The sequence below is a fragment of the Chionomys nivalis genome, chromosome 13 (genome assembly GCF_950005125.1).
Source record: "Chionomys nivalis chromosome 13, mChiNiv1.1, whole genome shotgun sequence".
Taxonomy (NCBI): Eukaryota; Metazoa; Chordata; class Mammalia; order Rodentia; family Cricetidae; genus Chionomys; species Chionomys nivalis.
The window spans coordinates 54,447,584-54,465,269 of NC_080098.1; the positions used below are offsets into that span (position 1 = coordinate 54,447,584).

Genomic DNA, 17,686 nt, shown 5'->3' on the forward strand with positions numbered 1-17,686 from the left:
CTTGTGGGACGATTGAGCATCCTTTGGGTGTACAACCAAAAGTGGTATTACTGAGTCTTGAGTTAGATTGTTTCCTAATTTTCTGAGAAGTCGCCATACTGAAATCCAAAGCGGCTGTACCAGCTTGCACCAGCAATGCAGAAGTGTTCCCTTTATCCCATATCCTCTCCAGCATAAGTTGTCCCGAAGCTTGATGGACTAGATCTACATTTTAGAACAACTTCAACCGGTGATCCTTGAAAAAAAAAAAAAAACACAAGAGAAAAGGTCACCCACAAAATGAATGCTATTAGAATAAAATTGGGTCACCTGAAGATGAATACTCTCTGTATGTAGCACCTGAGAAGGTCTCATGGCACCTTTCTGGTAAAGCAAGGATAGCCCAACTGCTTCTTCAAAGACTTTAACCACAAACAGGCACTCTGACCATCAGGACATACAGCGGACAGATACAGCTTCAGTTTCCTTGGCTCTCCAGGACCTGATTGCCTCCCCATTCTCAATACTAACACATAATTATTCTTTCCTTCCTCGGCTGCTGTCAGAAGTATAATTTTGCTTAGGAGCAAGATACACGATTTTTAATAATAAAATGGCCCATATAATTTAAAAGTTCAGAGGGTTATTGAGAGTGTTAGTGATCTGTTTAACTCATGTTTGAGTTCCTCTTACCTTTGTAAAGATGAGGTGTCGACTTTACAGGGCTGTTAGAGTGCCTGGAACCAATCTGTGATTCCCACTCTGAACATGATATGATAGTCTGGATTATCTCACGGTGTTTACAAATCTACTTGAGGAAACAGGAAATTACGAGTCAAGAAAACACAAGAAGACAACACACTGTAAAGGTCTATCAAAAGGCTGTGTGCATAGAAGAAAGGGGAAGAGGTAGAAAGAATAAAGGAGGAGAAAGAGAACCTGGAAATGCCTGCCTCGCTAATTAGTGCTGAGTGACCACCGAGCGATAACCTGGTCCATGAACTTATTTTATCTCAATAAAATCAAGGTTACATAATGCCACTCAAGGTGTTATTCTTAAGATAATGGCAAAACATTTTAAGTGGCTTGTGTTGCCCCTGGGATGTAGTACACTGTGTTAGTTTCTTTCCTGTGACTGAGACAATACCAGAGAAAACAAAGAAGATAGTTTTTTGTTTTGTTTTGTCCTGATTTCAGAGGTTTCACTCTATGGTGCTGTCTCTGCTACTCTCGGGATGAAGGAAATCGAAACACTGCAGTGAAGGGAGTGTGTGCTGAAGATTGCTCTCAGCACCCAGGAGGAGAGAGAACAACATGAGAAAGACCAACATGCTACAGGATACCTTTCTAAGGCACAAACCCACCTTCGCCATGCCTCAAATGGGGACGCTCGTTCCATTTAAATAGGAAGTCATCAATAGATCGATCTATTGAGTAGGTCTAAGCGCTCATGATCCAGACAACTCAACGATTGGATCTGTTAGCTAGAGACCAAACCTTCAGACATGAACCCTTGGGAGCAGAGTGGGGAAGAACACAGATTATCTAAACTGTAACATATACACAAACGAAATGATAACAGCTTCGTCTTTACTTAGGCCATGAACCTTCCAAGATGGGAAATATAATTTGCTTATTTTTGCTTTCCAGGAATCTAGCACAGTGTCTGGTTCATAGTAGGGACTCCAAAAAACTTGTTGAGTGACGAGGTGGAAGGGATGGTGTGGAGTGTTTTGTTTTGAATAAATCATGGACTTGGGGAACCTGGGAGAGTTTTGGGATGTAAAGATTCAAAAGTCTTGTGTGTGGAACAAATTGGAGGCGTTGCAACAGGAGAGAAGCAAGGACCAAAGAAAAGATTAGGGGAGGACCACGTGTGTGCAGGGGAGGACCACGTGTGTGCAGGGGAGGACCATGTGCGTGCAGGGGAGGACCATGTGTGTGCAGGGGAGGACCATGTGTGTGCAGGGGAGGACCATGTGTGTGCAGGGGAGGACCATGTGTGTGTAGGCGAGGACCACGTGCATGCAGGGGAGGATCATGTGCACGCAGGGTAGGGTAGGATTTATCTGTGCGATTTCCTGCCTTGAGCTTCACAGGCCAAGCTGGCGGGGTGTATGTGTCTCATCTGCTGATAGAGAGGGTTGACAGGATGACGACATGAGAGAGAGCCTCCTGAAGATGAGCCTGGTGCTGATGTACAGTATGGAGAGTGGCGAGGGAGGGTTAGCCTGCTCTACTCAGAAGGCTGTCAAGTCTCTGACCAGGGTACAACTATCAATGTGAGGAAGGACAGAAGGCAGATTAAGGATGGGACAGCCAACTCTCCTCTATGAATTCTCAGAGTGGCCATTTAAGCTGTGGACCATGCACATGGACTCCTGAAGCATGATGCTTCTGTAAATCTTCTAGTGAGTTCTGAGTTGGAGAGGAGACACATTTAAATTGGAGGATGGACTGAGGAGTATGGAGCATGTGGTGGGAACCAGTGAAAGCCTTTTCTCATCCAAGGTCCCTTCTCAGAAGACTCTAGCTTGTATCAAGTTGACGACAACACTGGCCAGCACAAAAGTCAACTTTCATGATTGTTGTGGCTTAGGCACCCATAGATGACAGAAGCAATTCAAAGGCTGAGGATTTATTTCAGCTCATAGCTCAGGGGAGAGTTTGTCTCGGTGCGGAAGGCAGGCAACAGGCCCCATTCTTGACCCTGGTGGTGGGAGTGTGAGGTGATTGGTCACATCATGTGGGAAGTCAGGAAGCTGGGAGTACATAATAGCAACCAGAGTTGATTATCACCAATTCCCAGGGACCCATTCCTCCAGCTAGGCTAGCCCAAGTTCCACCTCCCAAAACATCATCACCAGCTGGGGACTAAACATTCAAACACACAAGCCTATGGTGGTAGTGGGGGGGGGGCGCATTTCACATTCATCCTGTGATCTGGACCAGTGGTGAGTCTATGTCATTGGCAAAGCAGCCTGCTTAGTTCAGTTCTGTATATATGGGGTGGGGAGCGGAACGACCTGTTCTAGGGCTTGAAGGATGCAGCTGAGCTGCTAGGTTTCCAGATGAAACTGCAGGTTAAGGGGACAAAAGAATAAAGAGCTATATTTATTAGAGTTCATCATCCAGGGCCTGGCAAGATGATCAGTGTTAAAGACAACCCTGCAGCCCCTGGGAGTTTTCAGCCTGCCCCAAATGAACCAAACAAGAACCAAGACACTGAATCTGGTTTATATGGCTACAAAGTGCATGGTTTCTATTATATTTTCCTTATTATAAAGTTTCTATCACTCAAGTATTTTCATTACAATTTTTTCAGTAATAAAGAAAACAGTTTGAAAAACAAAAAAGCATACAGAAGGCCATTCACTTATTGTTCTACGGTCAGAGATAATGTTCTTAGATTTTGGAGCACTGGCCGACTAGAGCTTGGTATGAATCCTGGGGATGACCACAAACTGCATGCTCTTTCACCAAAACAATCCAGCAATTCGCTTTGTAGCACAGCAGACTTTTGAATTGAGAGAACTGCATTTGAATCTGAGCTTGGTCCTATCCTGTTGGCAAGTCAATCACGTCCATACCTCAGCTACACCTCATAATAACCTGGGCTGGTTTCAAGGATTAGCTCAGACAAAAGGTAGAACAATTAGCAATGATGTCTAGAGCCATACTGAGTTTGCTTTTCTATTGCTGTCAGATAAAGCATTCTGATCCAAAGCAGCTTAGGGAAGCGTTTCTTTGGTTTGCACTTCCACGTCACGATCGCTGAAGGAAACCAGGGCAGAAATTGAGGCTGGTACTGAAGCAGAGGCTAGAGGTGAACGCTGCTACTGGCTTGCTCTCCAAGGTTTGCTCAGTTCGCTCTCTTATACAGCCCAGCACCATCTGCCCAGGAGTAGCACAGCCCACAATGAGCAGGGCCCTCCCACATCAATCGTGAATCAAGAAAATGCCCCTCAGACTTGCCTACAGGCATTTCTCAATTGAAGGTCCTACTTCTCCTGTGTCAATTTGACAAAAAACTAAGCAGGGCAAAGACAGCCATCTTTGTGGTTGTGACCTATTCCTAAAAGGTGGTGTGTGCACTTAGGTGATAGACCTGGAAGCTGCAAGGACACCTAAAGAAGAGCAGTGGGGTCCTGAAGGGTATGAACATGGCCGAAAGCTCTGTGGAGATCTTTGATGACCACCTGAAGGGTGGCTTTCAGTGTGTGGGAATGAAAGCCTCAAGGACTTGAGGGTCCAGGGAAGTACAAGTCTGCCTTGCAGCATAAGAAAAGATTGATTCTTCTCTAGCAAGAGAAACAAATGCCTCTGAGATGAGACAAGGGTAGAGGAGTTGCAGTAATGGGGGCAGAGGAGGCATCACGATCTTTTGAGGCTTTGTCTTGCCCAGTGACTCTCTGAGAACAGTAACAATATCTCTCCTGCACTGGGTATCCAGCTAGAAGAGCTTGTAGTTTAAGATCTAAAAATGATGGGGTCTCGGAGTGTGTCACATCGTGAGTTCCTGGGTCCCATCCCCAGGACCACAAGGAAACCAGGACAAAACAGGGACGTTCTGGTGTCTGAAAATTTTATAAAATGCACAGAGAAACAGGGTACGTCTGTGCCTCTCAACAGCACTCTGCAAGTAGTGAAGATAAGAGTAATTCTCTCGACAATATGAGGGTCAATTGTTCCCAAGCTGGAATTCCATAACTCGCCAAATGATCAAGTAAAGTGAACGCTGGGATAGGGACACTTTCAGACAAACAAGTCCTAGAAAAAAAAATGGACCTTGCATGCACTCACAGTCAGGCAACTTTCTGGGAGATGTGTGTCTCCAAAGTGAGGGTGTAAGTGAAGAAAAGGAAAACCACTGACCCCCGAAGAGAGAGGTTACAGCTCACACATGGCAGAAGTCAGACAAAGTGGGGAATCACAGAAGCTAAGGGGCTCACTTGAAAACAAGCACGGTGATTCCAGCTGATTCCTTTAGGCAATGAAATGGATAGAATACCTGATATGAGCAATGTATTTAGGAGATACCCAACAAGAGCGGAGTTTGGGGATGAGTCAGTGATAACAACAGCAACCAAGCACAGGTGAAAAGTTAAAGCTCTGAGGGATGGGGAAGTTGTAATTGGAAAGGATTATGATAAATTTATTGCATAAAATAATCTACCAGTGTTGTTTACAATAGCCAATAGGTGGAAGCAATCCAGATGTCCGTCAACAGATGAGTGGCCAGACAAAACGTGGTGTGTCCATACCATGGAATATTACTTAACTTTAAGAAGGAAGGAAATTCTGACACTCACTGCAGCATGGGTAATCCTTGAAGGATTATGATCGGTGAAATAGGCCAGAAATGAACAAGCACTTTGTAATTCTACTTAAATCCATTCTCTAGTGCCATCAGATTCATAGGGTCTTCTAGAATGGTGGTGTCAGGGGTGGTGAGGAGGGAGGGATGAGGAGTTGGCATTTGGTGGAGTTTCAGTTTGAAATGGTGTCAGAGTTCAGGAGGTGGGTGATGGTCATGGTTGTATTTAATGTCACCAAGAACTCTTGTAGGGCAAGTGTGAGGACCTAAGTGGGAATTCCTAGACCCGAGCATAACACCAGAAGCTCTGGCAACTCTCAGGCCAGCTTCTGTGAATGAGAGACTCTGCCTCAAACAAGCTGGGACGTGAGATCTTATCCTTTGACCTCCGCATGTGCATCAGGCGTATGAGCATCTGCATTCATACACATGAGCATGCACACACAACCAAATGCACACATGAACACACATCATACAAGTACATACACATTGATTAAAAGACTTTTCATTTTGTTTTCTCTCAAGTCTGTATTCACATAATGAAAGAAATAAAAAACAGGTCAGAGTGACCTAATTCTTTTCCACCTGAATCATGCTTTTTAGGCTAGGCTAAAATACTTCATACGTGACAAGGGCCAGGAGCTTCAAGAACTGGCCAATTAAAAATATGTCCGTAGTATGCTTCATCTACAGATAGGAACAGGCCAACTGAGAATATACTCACATCCATACTTCATTTACATAATGACATCATGCTTTTTGAATTTGCTGTCCTCAATTAGGTCCAGGTATGAAAATTAGGTGAAAACTGGTGATCCTGCAGATTGTCTACAAAAAGTCCTGTATCTCTGGAAGGCAGCTCCCCCCGCCCTCACTGCATTGAGTGGGCTGGACAAGTTCCATGCCTAGGTTCATACTGTGCTTTGGAATAAAGTTTGCTTTTGCATACAAGTCCCGGTTCCTTGGTGGTCTCTTTAGGGGGCAAGAGTCTGGGCATAACAATAAATGTGCTCATTTTCTTAATATGTATTTGTAACAATAACTGGAAAATGTTTCATATTAAGGTAAGTACCTCTTTAGAGCCAAATTCCTCATAATTAAAAAGGAAACTCTCAAACACCCCCTTTTGTATATCATATTCTCCAGGGAAGCAAACAGGAGCCTTGGCTTGTTGTTGTTGTTGTTGAGAAGATAGGAGTCCCTTTTTGAAGCCGTGCAATTCTTTTTTTCCCTATTTAGTAAAGCACAGTCGAAGGTTTGGGGGGCGATGACAAAAGATATTTCTTCTGGGTGCCATGGTGGGAAAGGACGCTTTGTTCCAGTTCACTTGAAGGCAAACTGCTAAGTAGTTAAAACTCAGGAGCGGTCAGGCTGGTTTAGCGAGAATGAGTATCCCTCTCCACCCACCTTTGTAAGACAAAACTGATTCACCGGGTGGCGGAGCCTGCGCGGAACATGCTTAGGCTTCCCTAGAGTTGAAGTGTGTCTGTCTCCTGACAGCCTGGCTTAGCTGTTTCAGAGTGAAATCCCACAAGCACGTAGACAACGCACCAAGTGACTGCAGCTGGATGTGGGGCACAGAGACTGTCCTTTTGGCTCCCCGGGTGATGTGCACAACTTTCTCCTGCTGGACTTTTGCTTAAGTTGTGAGGCAGCAGTTCAAGAAACCAGAAGTAGCTCAGTTGTCTATGTGAGCAGGGATAGTTCAGGCAGTGAAGGTAATTCCATCTCTGGCATCTGCAGCCCTATGCTGAGAGCTCAGGACTATTGGGTACCCTACAAGGAAATGCCTACATTCCTCAGAGTTTTCTTAACCACCATTTGATGATGGCTGTAACTGCTTTACACCAAGTCATTGCTCACTGCCTTCCCTCTTCGTGGTTTCCATCAAGAGTGAATCCTACTTACCGTGAATATGAAACATTCTAGAACAAAGGTAAACCATCACTTCCATGAGAGGCTCTGAGATGTGTGCTTGGCCATTTTCAAAGAGCCTTCAACAACAACAAAACGAGACAAAAAACCAACAACCACTAAAACACACACGCATCCTTTAAAAGCGATACTAACAATATGTTTTAAATGAGGTGAGAAGTTGCTTATGATAGACAAGGTTCAAATAAGAAGCTAAACTCAAAACTGCTCATATAATAGGACATCAGTTAGGAAAAATACCTATTGTCGGGGAGGAAACCTGGGCGAAAGCCAAAGACATTTAACACGATTGCTTTGGCTGGTTGGCACAGATACCGTTTCTTAGCCTTCTCTCCACTTCCACTGCCTTTGTGAGTGTTTTACAGCCAATGTACACTTGTATGATCAGGAGGAAAACAGTCTCCAAGTTCAGGTTCATCTGTCTGAGATAACTTATTTGATTTGCTAATTGGCCTCTTGTCTCTAACCTGAGCTTTACTGCAGGCTCACAGGTTGGGACTTTAGGCAGTGACTTTTGTATGGTGTTTTTTTTTTTTTTTCCCTGGGGGAAGTTCTCCAGATCCCTAGGTTAGGGGACTCAGTTAAAATGCTCCCCTGACCCCAGTTGGTGCTTATCTAGATGCTCACTTATTGTGTTTTATTGGTTATTTTCCTAGCTCTTTAGTCTCCTGGATGCCAATATTCCTCTTTGCAGTAAGGGTGGGGGCAGGGCAGGGGGACAGAGTATCACTCTGCATGCTTTAGGTAATGGTGTGGGGTGCAGGGAACTCGTCTATTGAGGGCTTGTGAATATTTAGGACTTCAGAAGTCACTTCAGAAACTAGATTATGCCTTCAAATCTGAATCCATGTTGTTTAGTATATAATCCTCTAATCTCACCTGTGTTCAGGTGAACTGAACTGTGTTCAAAACCAAACTAAGGGCCAAGGGGTCGAGGAAGATGGCTCAGTTAGGAAAAGTACTTGTTAAACCCTTGAAACCCATGCAAAAGCTGGACTCAGTGAGGCGTGTCTGTAATCCCAGCATTTCTACAGTGAGATGGGAGGCAGAGACAGGAGGATGCCCCTGGAAGTTCACTGGCCAGCTACCTGGAGTACACAGGATAGTGGCAAATGGTGAAAAAGCCTTTTATAGACAATGTAAACGGCAAGGACTCACCCCTGAGGTTTTCTTCTTTTCTGTTTGTTTTTTGGTTTTTTTTTTTTTTTGAGACAGGGTTTCTCTTTGTAACAACATGTGATTATCTTCTGTTATTCACAAGCGTGACATCCATACACATACACACACACCTGCACACATACACACAGAAAGACACACAAATATAGTCTCTGTAATAGTCAGAAATTAATGCTAGGGTTCTCCTCAGATAGCAAAATGCATGTATGCTCTAGTCCCTTGCATCTTTTAAATAATCTCTAGCTATGTATAATACTCCATATAATGAAATCGTAATTACTATACTGTATAAAGAAATAATGACAGAATTCTGTATATGTTCAGTGTAGGAGCTTTTTTCCAGTCTGTTTATTGACAGTGGGAGGAGAAAGGGTTTTGTAGAATTCCGCTGTTCATGCTTTATGACTTGAGATCACCAAGAGAAACAGGAAGAAGATCAAATATAATAATACCTGTGCTTTATGTGACCTCGGGCAGCAGGCCCATCTCTTCATTATTATTGAGTATCCGGACACGCTGTTCACTTAGATTAGAAAAATACCAGACACTCTTTTCACTTAGTTTAGGAAAATAACAATTAATAGAACACTTCCTTGGTTTCAGGTGGCTATCAAATCTTGTTCAGAAATGTGTTCTTTCATGTCTGACTGGACAGGAATTTTGAAGAGCTTAGAAAATTACTTAGCGAGAATATTAAAAAGGAAACATGGTGGTGATGGTGGGGGAGTGTGATGAGTCCGTGTAGTTGGTCCATGCCCAGAGAGGAGGTCAGAGATACCTGATGCCTTCTCTGAAGAGTGGTCAGCAGACAAGACAGAGAGCAGGGCATTAAAGCTGAGGCTCTCCCTTACCATCCTAGCTCAAGATGGCTAGGCTTTCCTGCTTTACCCTCCAAAAGCCCAAGGGGTAGGGTGATCGGTGGTTAAGAGCGCTGGCTGCTCTTCCAGAGGATCTGGGTCCTATTCCCAGCACCCACATGACAGTTCCCAACTATCTGTAACTCCAGTATCGGAGATCTGATGCCTTCTTCTGGTTTCCATGGGCACCAAGCATTGTGGGATAATTTTTTTATACATTGTGAAAATGTGTCCCTACCAAGATACCTTCCATTTGGTTTAATAAAGAGATGAATGGCCAATAGCTAGACAGGAGAGGATAGGTGGGACTTCTGGATAGAGATAGGAGCTCAGGGGAAGAATCAGAGAGATTTGCCAGCAAGATACAGAGGAAGCCAGTCATACAGAATGGAGGAGAGGTAATGAGGAGCCATGTGGCAGAATATTGATTAATATTAATTAATGGGTTAATTTAAGTTGGAAAGAAGCCTAAGCTAAGGCCAAGCTTTTATACTTAATAAAAAGTCTTCATGTCATTATTTAAGAGCTGGTGGTCCAAAGAAAGTCTGACTACAACCAAGCATGCATGCGGCAGATATACATGCAGGCAAAACATCTATACACATAAAACAAAAAAATTTTTACAGACTATGCTGAAGAAAACAAAATCAAAAATAGACAAACAGACAAAAGTCACTGCAGACAGAAAAATTCTCCTGTTCATCCAGAAACTTAAACCAAGAAAAATAAAAAAAAAACAGTTTTTGCCTAAAAACATATTTGAACATTTTCCTTTTTCTGAAGTAGATTTTATTTGCTTTATCAAAAAGGTCATATATACTTATGTGTTTTACACATACACGCACACACACACATACACACACACCCACAGAATGTTTGCAGCGCTGTGGATCAAGCACAGGCTCAAATGTATCAGACAAGCGCTTTCCTCCAGAATCACAATTTATAACCACTACATATTAGTCACTAAAGAATGATCTGCCATTTTAATAGATCTTTTACTTTACTGCACATACTTTTGTCCAAGCTTCTGTGTGATCTGGTTTATAAAAATACTCTTCCCCTCCCAGGAGGACTGGCTGTTTTGAACTTAGGGGGCTGTAAATGGTTTTTGAACAAAGGCGCGTCAAGAGCTAATGAGGGATCCTGTGGGATTCTGAGCTAGCAAATGGTATCTCTTAATCTCATTGAAATCCAGGTGGTCTGTTTAGTGTTTTAAATCTGCTTGGGAGACAGTTTAGGGTTCTTTCCTAGCTGCAAGGTCATTTCTAACGTTAACCAGAGACAAGATTGCCTGTCAGGGAACTGTCTCTATCAGTACAAGGGAAGCTATCTACAAGTGGCGGGGGAAAAAATAGCTGACCTCAGTCAGCCCGGCTAGTGACGACTTCCAGACTTGCAGTCCTGTACTTTGAAAAGCCAGCTGTAAGAAACAGGGTTTACAGCCCTGTACTGTGTCCCCACAGACCCAGGAATATAATAGCATATGCGATGCTGTTGTGGTCACTTTCCTAATACAGATTTCGATGTTCTACATGTTCTGTGTCTTCTCTACCTTCGCGTGTCTAGCACTGAGCCTGTGGGCTGGTCCATGCTATATACTCAATATGGCTCATCATAGGAATGTACGTTAACAAGAAGATTTCTGGTGTAAATATCAAGATGGAAACACTAAAGCTTCACACCTAGCCAAGAGTTTTTGGTTCAGTGGGTGGTACCTTAAGCATTATTTTTTTCTTTTTATTCATCTACTTATTATTATTATTATTGTTATTATTATTATTAGTTTTCCGAGACAGCGTTTCTCTGTAGCTCTGGAGTCTGTCCTGGAACTCACTCTGTAGACCAGGCTGGCCTCAAACTTACAAAGATCCTCTTGCCTCTGCCTCTCGAGTGCTGGGATTAAAGGTATGCGCCACTACTGCCTGGCTCATCTATTTAATTTACATCCTGGCCACAGCCTACAGCTTCCATTTTTAAGAACGATTCTATGTGGTACTTCATCTCTGGTCCTTACCTCAGAAGGTTGGCAAGGCAGATATTGCGATTTCCATTTTCTGAGCTGCATCCTTGGCTGAATAAATTATAATAGCACTAAGGTCAGAACGATGGCCTTCTGATGTTCAACATTTATCATGGCATGAGCCAGCCTAAACAACTGATGCTGTGTGTATGTCTGGAGTCCATCTTCCTAGCAAGTCAACCTACTTATTTCATCCTGTTATCTACCTGACTCGCCCCAGAAAAAGATAAACGAAATCACCGTCGTCACAGGCAGGTATGTTTGGTCAGTTTTAGAGCCACGATATTCTTGGGAGGACCAGAAGAGGAGCAAGATGCAGTGAGGTAGGTCAGGAAGCAAGGATGGTCACAAATCTACATCAGGTGGGCTGCGGTTTTCAATTTTTTCCCCCTTTGTAAATAGATTGACCAATTGTGGTGTGGGCAGCCTGGCTCCTGATGAGCCAATGTGAGCGCTCAGACCTTTGGCTGAGAAGGGTTTTTCTCGCTGTGAGGTGTTTTTGCAGATAAATGGCTTGTATTTAAGGTGAATCCCCAGGTCAGTTGTATATCCTTTTAAGTACTGAAGATAGGGGCTGTTAGTGTAGAGGCTGGCTTCAGATACTGATTCTGTTTCTGAGAAAGCAGCTTTGGCTACACTTTTTGGCCAGGTGAATTCTTTATTAGAAACGACAAGAAACTGATATGGCAGTAGAAATTAGTAGGAGTGTTAACAGGGGTAAACTGTTATCTCACGGTGTGTTTATCTCCTTGGATTTAAGTTGGTTTGCTCCGGCCAGTCATGAAACAAAAGCACAAGCAAGCTCTGTTGTTAAAACCCGTGTCCAAACGGTTGACGTGTCGATGGAGAAGTAGCCGTGACACACATTTAGTTATTTAGAAACTCCTCTTTTTCCTTCCCTCATGTCAGTGTAGTTTGATCTTCATTATTGTTATTAATATTTTGGTTTTGTGAGACAGGGTTTCTGTGTATAACAACTCTGATTGTTCTGGAACCTACTTTGTAGACTAGGCTGACCTCGAACTCACAGAGATTCACTTGCTTCTGCTTCCCAAGTGCTGGGATTAAAGCCACCACTACCCGGCTGATATTTACTTTTTGGGTTGCTTTAACCATCTTATAAACATTTGAGAATACAGTGAACAACCAGGAAAACTTACTGGCATTATTTTGGAAGGTGAGAAATATTTATTACAAAGTTCTTTAAGTGTTGTTATCCAAGCTGTCCCAAGTTATCCAAACAGCTTTTACTGTCCAGTGTACTGAGTCTGTATCTAAAGCCACTTCATGGAGACTAAGGTGTAGTTAACACTGTCTACTCACTGGGAGTGGCCTTGGAACAAATGTGGAATGTCCTGACTGGGTGTTACTCATCTGCGACGCTATCTGTCCTGGGTTCTGGGGCACAGAAAGGGACCCAGGTTGGGGCTCAGGAGCCAATTGCAAGCACACTCATGATTCTTTTAGCAAAATGGAAGGCCGTGTCTGGTTTCTGTTTGAGGCAATGTCCTTATTTGTAGCCCTAGCCTTGAACTCAGTCCCGCTTTGGGAGTGCCAGGATTATAAACAACACCAGGTTGAAAACTTAGGTCCTGTGTTTTAAATCTTCACAGCTTCTTGTTAAAAACTAGAGTCAAAAGGGAAACTAAGAAACTAACTTTTATTGTTCTGTAATTCAATGGAACAGTGGAAGAAATGTCTTTATCCTCACCACAAGTTATTTCTGGAGAAGCCCTTTTCGGGATTCTCTGTAAAAATCGAACTCCTGGGGCAATTTAAATAGAAGCTGGCGTGGCTTCCTTGGGATAAGCAAAAAGTTAATGTTTCACTAGAGTCGTCCTATCGAGTGTCCCTTCCAGTCCACTTTATTTCCGCCCCTGACGTGTAAGGGGGGGGTCCCCAAAAGGTGGGCCAACGTGGCCAAGCTGGACACCTAGTGCTGGAGCAAGTCTCCTGCGGTCCAGGCGCTCAGAGGAGGTCGGGTCGCCAGGCCCCCGCCTCTCTTGGCTGCTCAGGCTTAGGTGGCGCAGGGCGGAGCCGCAGGTTGGGGAGGGCGGCCCCAGGCGTCGGTGACACGCGGGGGGAGGGGGCGGGGGAGGCGAGGCGGCCGCACCCGGCCCTGGGAAGAAACCGGCCAGGTGTGGCCTGGGCGCCTGGTGCCAGCGGGGAGGAGACTCGCGCCGCCTCGACCAACACCAACACCCAGCCACGACCCAGCTCCTCTGAGCCCTCGCCGCTCTCCGAGCCACAGCTCCGGTCCGGCTCCCGCGTCCAGCCAGTCGCCGTCCCCGTCTCCGCCCTGCTGGAGCGCTGAGCGCCCTCGCCAGCCTCCCGCGCCCCGCGTTCCTCTCCGGGAGTCCCTCGTGTGGTCCGAGGCAGCGCCTCGCGTATGCCGCGGTGCTGAGCTGCTCTCCGAGTGACCGGCGACATGAGCTGCAACGGCGGCTCCCACCCGCGGATCAACACGCTGGGCCGCATGACCCGTGCGGAGTCCGGCCCTGACCTGCGCTATGAGATGACCTGCGGCGGCGTTGGCGGCGGTGGCGGTGGCGGGGGCGGTGGCACCAGCAGGATGTACTACTCCCGGCGCTGCACCGTCAACGACCAGAACTCCGACGGCTACTGGTGGGTACCCGCCTGCCGCCTAACTCAGTCCGGGATCTTGGGCCAGGGAGGGGCCCCGCCTTCGGGGCCGACCAGTAAACCCAGGTCTAAGCTAGGAAAGTGCTCTGCCCCAGGTCACGGAAGCGCAGGACCGGGTGTCCAGACGCCCAGCGCTCTCCACTGAGACCAGGGAGCGTGGGTGTGCCCGGGGATCCGAGCAACAGTTTCACCGTGAGCCTGGGCCGGGTCCCACGGACCTCACCTGGCTTCTGTCCTAGAGCGTGGCTCTAGGGGCGCCTCCTCCTTTCCGTCTCCACTGTGAAGGGGAGCTGTAGACGGCAGGGACACAGGTTCCTCCGTTGTGTCCCATTCCCACCCCCACCCCAGCTGTCCCCTGCTCGGTGGGCCCGGCTGCGATCGCCTTTGTGGGAGATCAGGCAATGCTGGGCAGCGGCCACAAAACTCAGCTTACAAAGTAAAGTACAACTGTCGAGGGGCGGGGTCCCCTTTGCCGTCCGGGGGCCTCAGAGGAACTCGGGGCTCACAACTTTGGTCACTCCAGGGCTATGGCAGCGGTGGTGCTTAGGTTACTTGGCTACCCGAGGGCATTTACATGGAAGTTGCGTCCTCCGCCTGGCCTGAGACTCCTCTGTCACGCAAACGAGGCTTCTCTGCAGGCTTGGCCTCTGGAAACGGGGTGCCACTTCCCCACTCCGGGCACTCGGCAACCCCGATCGCACGCGAGGCTCCGCGCCTCTTTAAAAAGACAAACAAACAAACAAACAAACAAACAAAAAACCTAGCGGAGAAGTCTCCTGAGCGACTTTGTAATAAGTATTAGTCATCTCTTTGATCTGTGTAGAGTGGGCTCAAGTTCTGGATGAGAGGGTGACCCTGGAGAAAGCACTGTGGCACCCAAGTCAAGGAACCACAGAGGAACCCACGGCACAAAGGGCTGGGTCCTCCTCACGGGACCGTCGGGGAAATACAGCCATGGAGTCACGGGTGGGTGGGAGAAGGTAATAAGCATCCTTTCACACAGTCCCCAGAGCAGATCTCTGCGAGCCCACGTGAGCCGTGGGACTTTTGCGACCCGCCCCTTCCCAGCCCAACCCTGCTCGCGCCTCTGGGAAAGAGTCGGCTCTCCCACCGGTTTAAGACTTCCGCAGCGCTCTGGCCGCAGGCGGAGGAGGAGAAACCTGACCGCTCCGATGGAGTTTTGTTTTGCTAGCAGTTTTAGAGACCGGACAGTCCTCCCAGTAGCAACCTGTTTTCTCCTTAACGTTGTTTATTTATTTCTCGAGCGTCAGGGTACCTTTCCTCATTTTTAGAGATCTTTGCTTTCTGAACAAAATGTGCCCGGGGATTTCCACGAACGATTGTGTCCGGTAACACCAGGTTTTAAAACTTGGTTTTTAAAAGTTTATTTTAAAATTTGGCCGGCCATCTAAATCTCAAATTTACTTTCTGTTTTAGCCTTCCTGGAATTACGGAGCCCCCCCCCCCCCCCCGCGTCCTCCTTTTTTTTTTTTTTTTTGTAATGTGTGGAGTGTGGATTACACAGTTCTAGTCTGGGTCAGAATACGTAGGAATTCTTTAGTAGTTCTCAGCACTTTATGAACCAAGTTTTTATTATTATTAATCTTATTATTTAGTCTGCTTCTACTAGCTTAGCTTTCTTATCTTTTGTTATTTTTGCTATCTTGGGACTCAAACCCAAGGCCTTGCACACAGTAGGCAAGTGTCCTCCTGATCTACACCCTATCCCTCTTAAACTGACAACCATCAGTGCCTAGCAATCGGATTTTACTTCCTTGGCTTCTTAAAGTTTTATAGAGAAGTAATATTTTTAATTTATCCATTGATATGTGAGCTGTGTAAAGATACTTGTCTCATTAGGATTCTTCCTTAAAACATTTAATTTGGTGGAGGAATGATGTTTTTCGTTGTACGGTATTTCTGTGTTCTTGCCCCCCACAAAGAAAAGCCTGTTTATAAGCCTGTCGAACGTTATTGCTTCTGGAAGGGAAAACAGACCGAAGTGGAAAATGACCTCACTTTGAGAAAGGAGTTTATCCCCCTAAGGATTGCTGTTGGTCATGCTGTGTCAGAGGGTGGACCTTGAATCAGAGCCTGCCATTCTTCTCTGAGACCCAGGTGATAGAGCCCCCTCCCCCAAGCCTGTTGGACCTGTCCTCGGGCTGCTGGACAGAAAATGGCTCGTAAGTGCTGACTTCTGCATTTTCAATTAATGGAGGCCGAATGGGGCGTCGGACCGTGCACCCAGACCTGTTTTTCTGGTCGCGGTTTAGTTTTGCGTGGAGGGAGCTGATCGTTCATTGCCTAGACTTTGCAGAAGTAAGGAGGCCCTGTCTGCCTGAGAGAGTAGGAGACCTAAGTGAACAATGAAGAATTTAATAAGTATTTGTTTCTTCCTCGCTGTACAGAACTCCGTTTAGAAGCTGCTAGTTGAGTTTAAACTCACTTGTGTCGACGGGTTGAATTCCATCAGTGACTTTGAAGTTAAGTGTGTGTGGCTCTTCCCTATGTAAACTAGGCACTGTAGAGAACTCAGATTTTCTTTTTGCCATTGAAGTCGCCTCAGAGTGTCTCTGTCTCCGTTTCATTATTAACTCTTGCTCATTTTCACAACAGGGTTAGATCATGTTTACGTTGCAACACCCTCTCCTTTCCCCAGCATCCGTCTGTCCCGGGTTTACTTTAGGTTAGATGGGACCTATATCTACGTTATCTTCTCCTTGTGTTCATCTTAGTAGGATTTATACACTTGGTAATATAAAAGGTCTGAATTTTGAAAATAAATTTTCGATTTTTTATATAAGACATCATATTAATGCTCCTTTCAATGAAAGCAGAATTTCTGGGATCTTATTCTTGTAGCTAAAATGAAATACTGATCACTATAATGTATTTGTCACCAAAGTAACAAGATCTCACCCTCAGCTCTTCCACCAATCCAAGTGTAGATTTTTGTGGACGGATTAAAGGCAGTAGGCATTCAGCTTCAGAAATATGTGGTTGTAATATCAAGGCTTATTGTTGTCCAGATCTCATTATTTCAAAACCAAAACAGGGGCTGAGATGTGGTTCAAGAGAACAGCTCTCGCTTAGCATACTAAGTCCTCAGCACAGCAAAAACAAAATAATAATAATAGTAGTAGTAGTTGTAGTAGCAATAAAATCAACCAAAACTAACCAGAAACAAGTTTCTAAACTAAGAATTACCCAACCTCACCTCAGTCTTCCCACACTGACTTCGAGACTGGACAGACCTGTTGTTACTTGTTAATAGATGTAAAATTCCAGTTTTTCATTGACTTAGGAAGTATTTTCTGAGCATTTCATGCATGTGTGAAGTTTATGGAGAGTTAAGGTGAGCAAACATGAGAGGGGTGTGTGCTCGAGACCATACAGCTACAAAGATACGAAAGGGTAGACTTGAAGGTATAGCCTGGTGCTGTAGTGTTTGCCCAGCAATCTCAAGGACTTGGCTTGCATCCCTTGTAACACATACACATGTGCGTGCACACACACATGCACGCACACATGCACACGTGCACACATACACACGTGAGAGCACACACAAGCTGGAGGTATAAAAATAGCTTCAAAGCTTTCACAGGTAGAGATAACATCTGTCACGGGGGGGGGGGGGCTTGGTGAGACTTTATAAAAAAGCAGTGTTTACTTAGTGTGTAATTCAGCAGGTACAGAAGGATGTAGAGAGCAAGGGCAAAGTTCAAGAGGTGTGTGGAGTGGGCTCCTTGTTGAACA

At 45.5% G+C, this 17,686-nt stretch overlaps 1 protein-coding gene across 2 annotated transcripts in view; it reads left to right on the forward strand.

The window, feature by feature from the left end:
• The first annotated feature begins 13,492 nt into the window (after positions 1 to 13,492).
• Dsp (desmoplakin) overlaps positions 13,493 to 17,686 on the forward strand; it is a 46,635-nt gene continuing 42,441 nt past the window's right edge. For both annotated transcript variants that reach the window (XM_057787833.1, XM_057787834.1), the window contains exon 1: positions 13,493 to 13,912. In XM_057787833.1, coding sequence (XP_057643816.1) covers positions 13,716 to 13,912 — 197 coding nt within the window. In that variant the 5' untranslated portion in view covers positions 13,493 to 13,715. The remainder of the gene's footprint in view (positions 13,913 to 17,686) is intronic.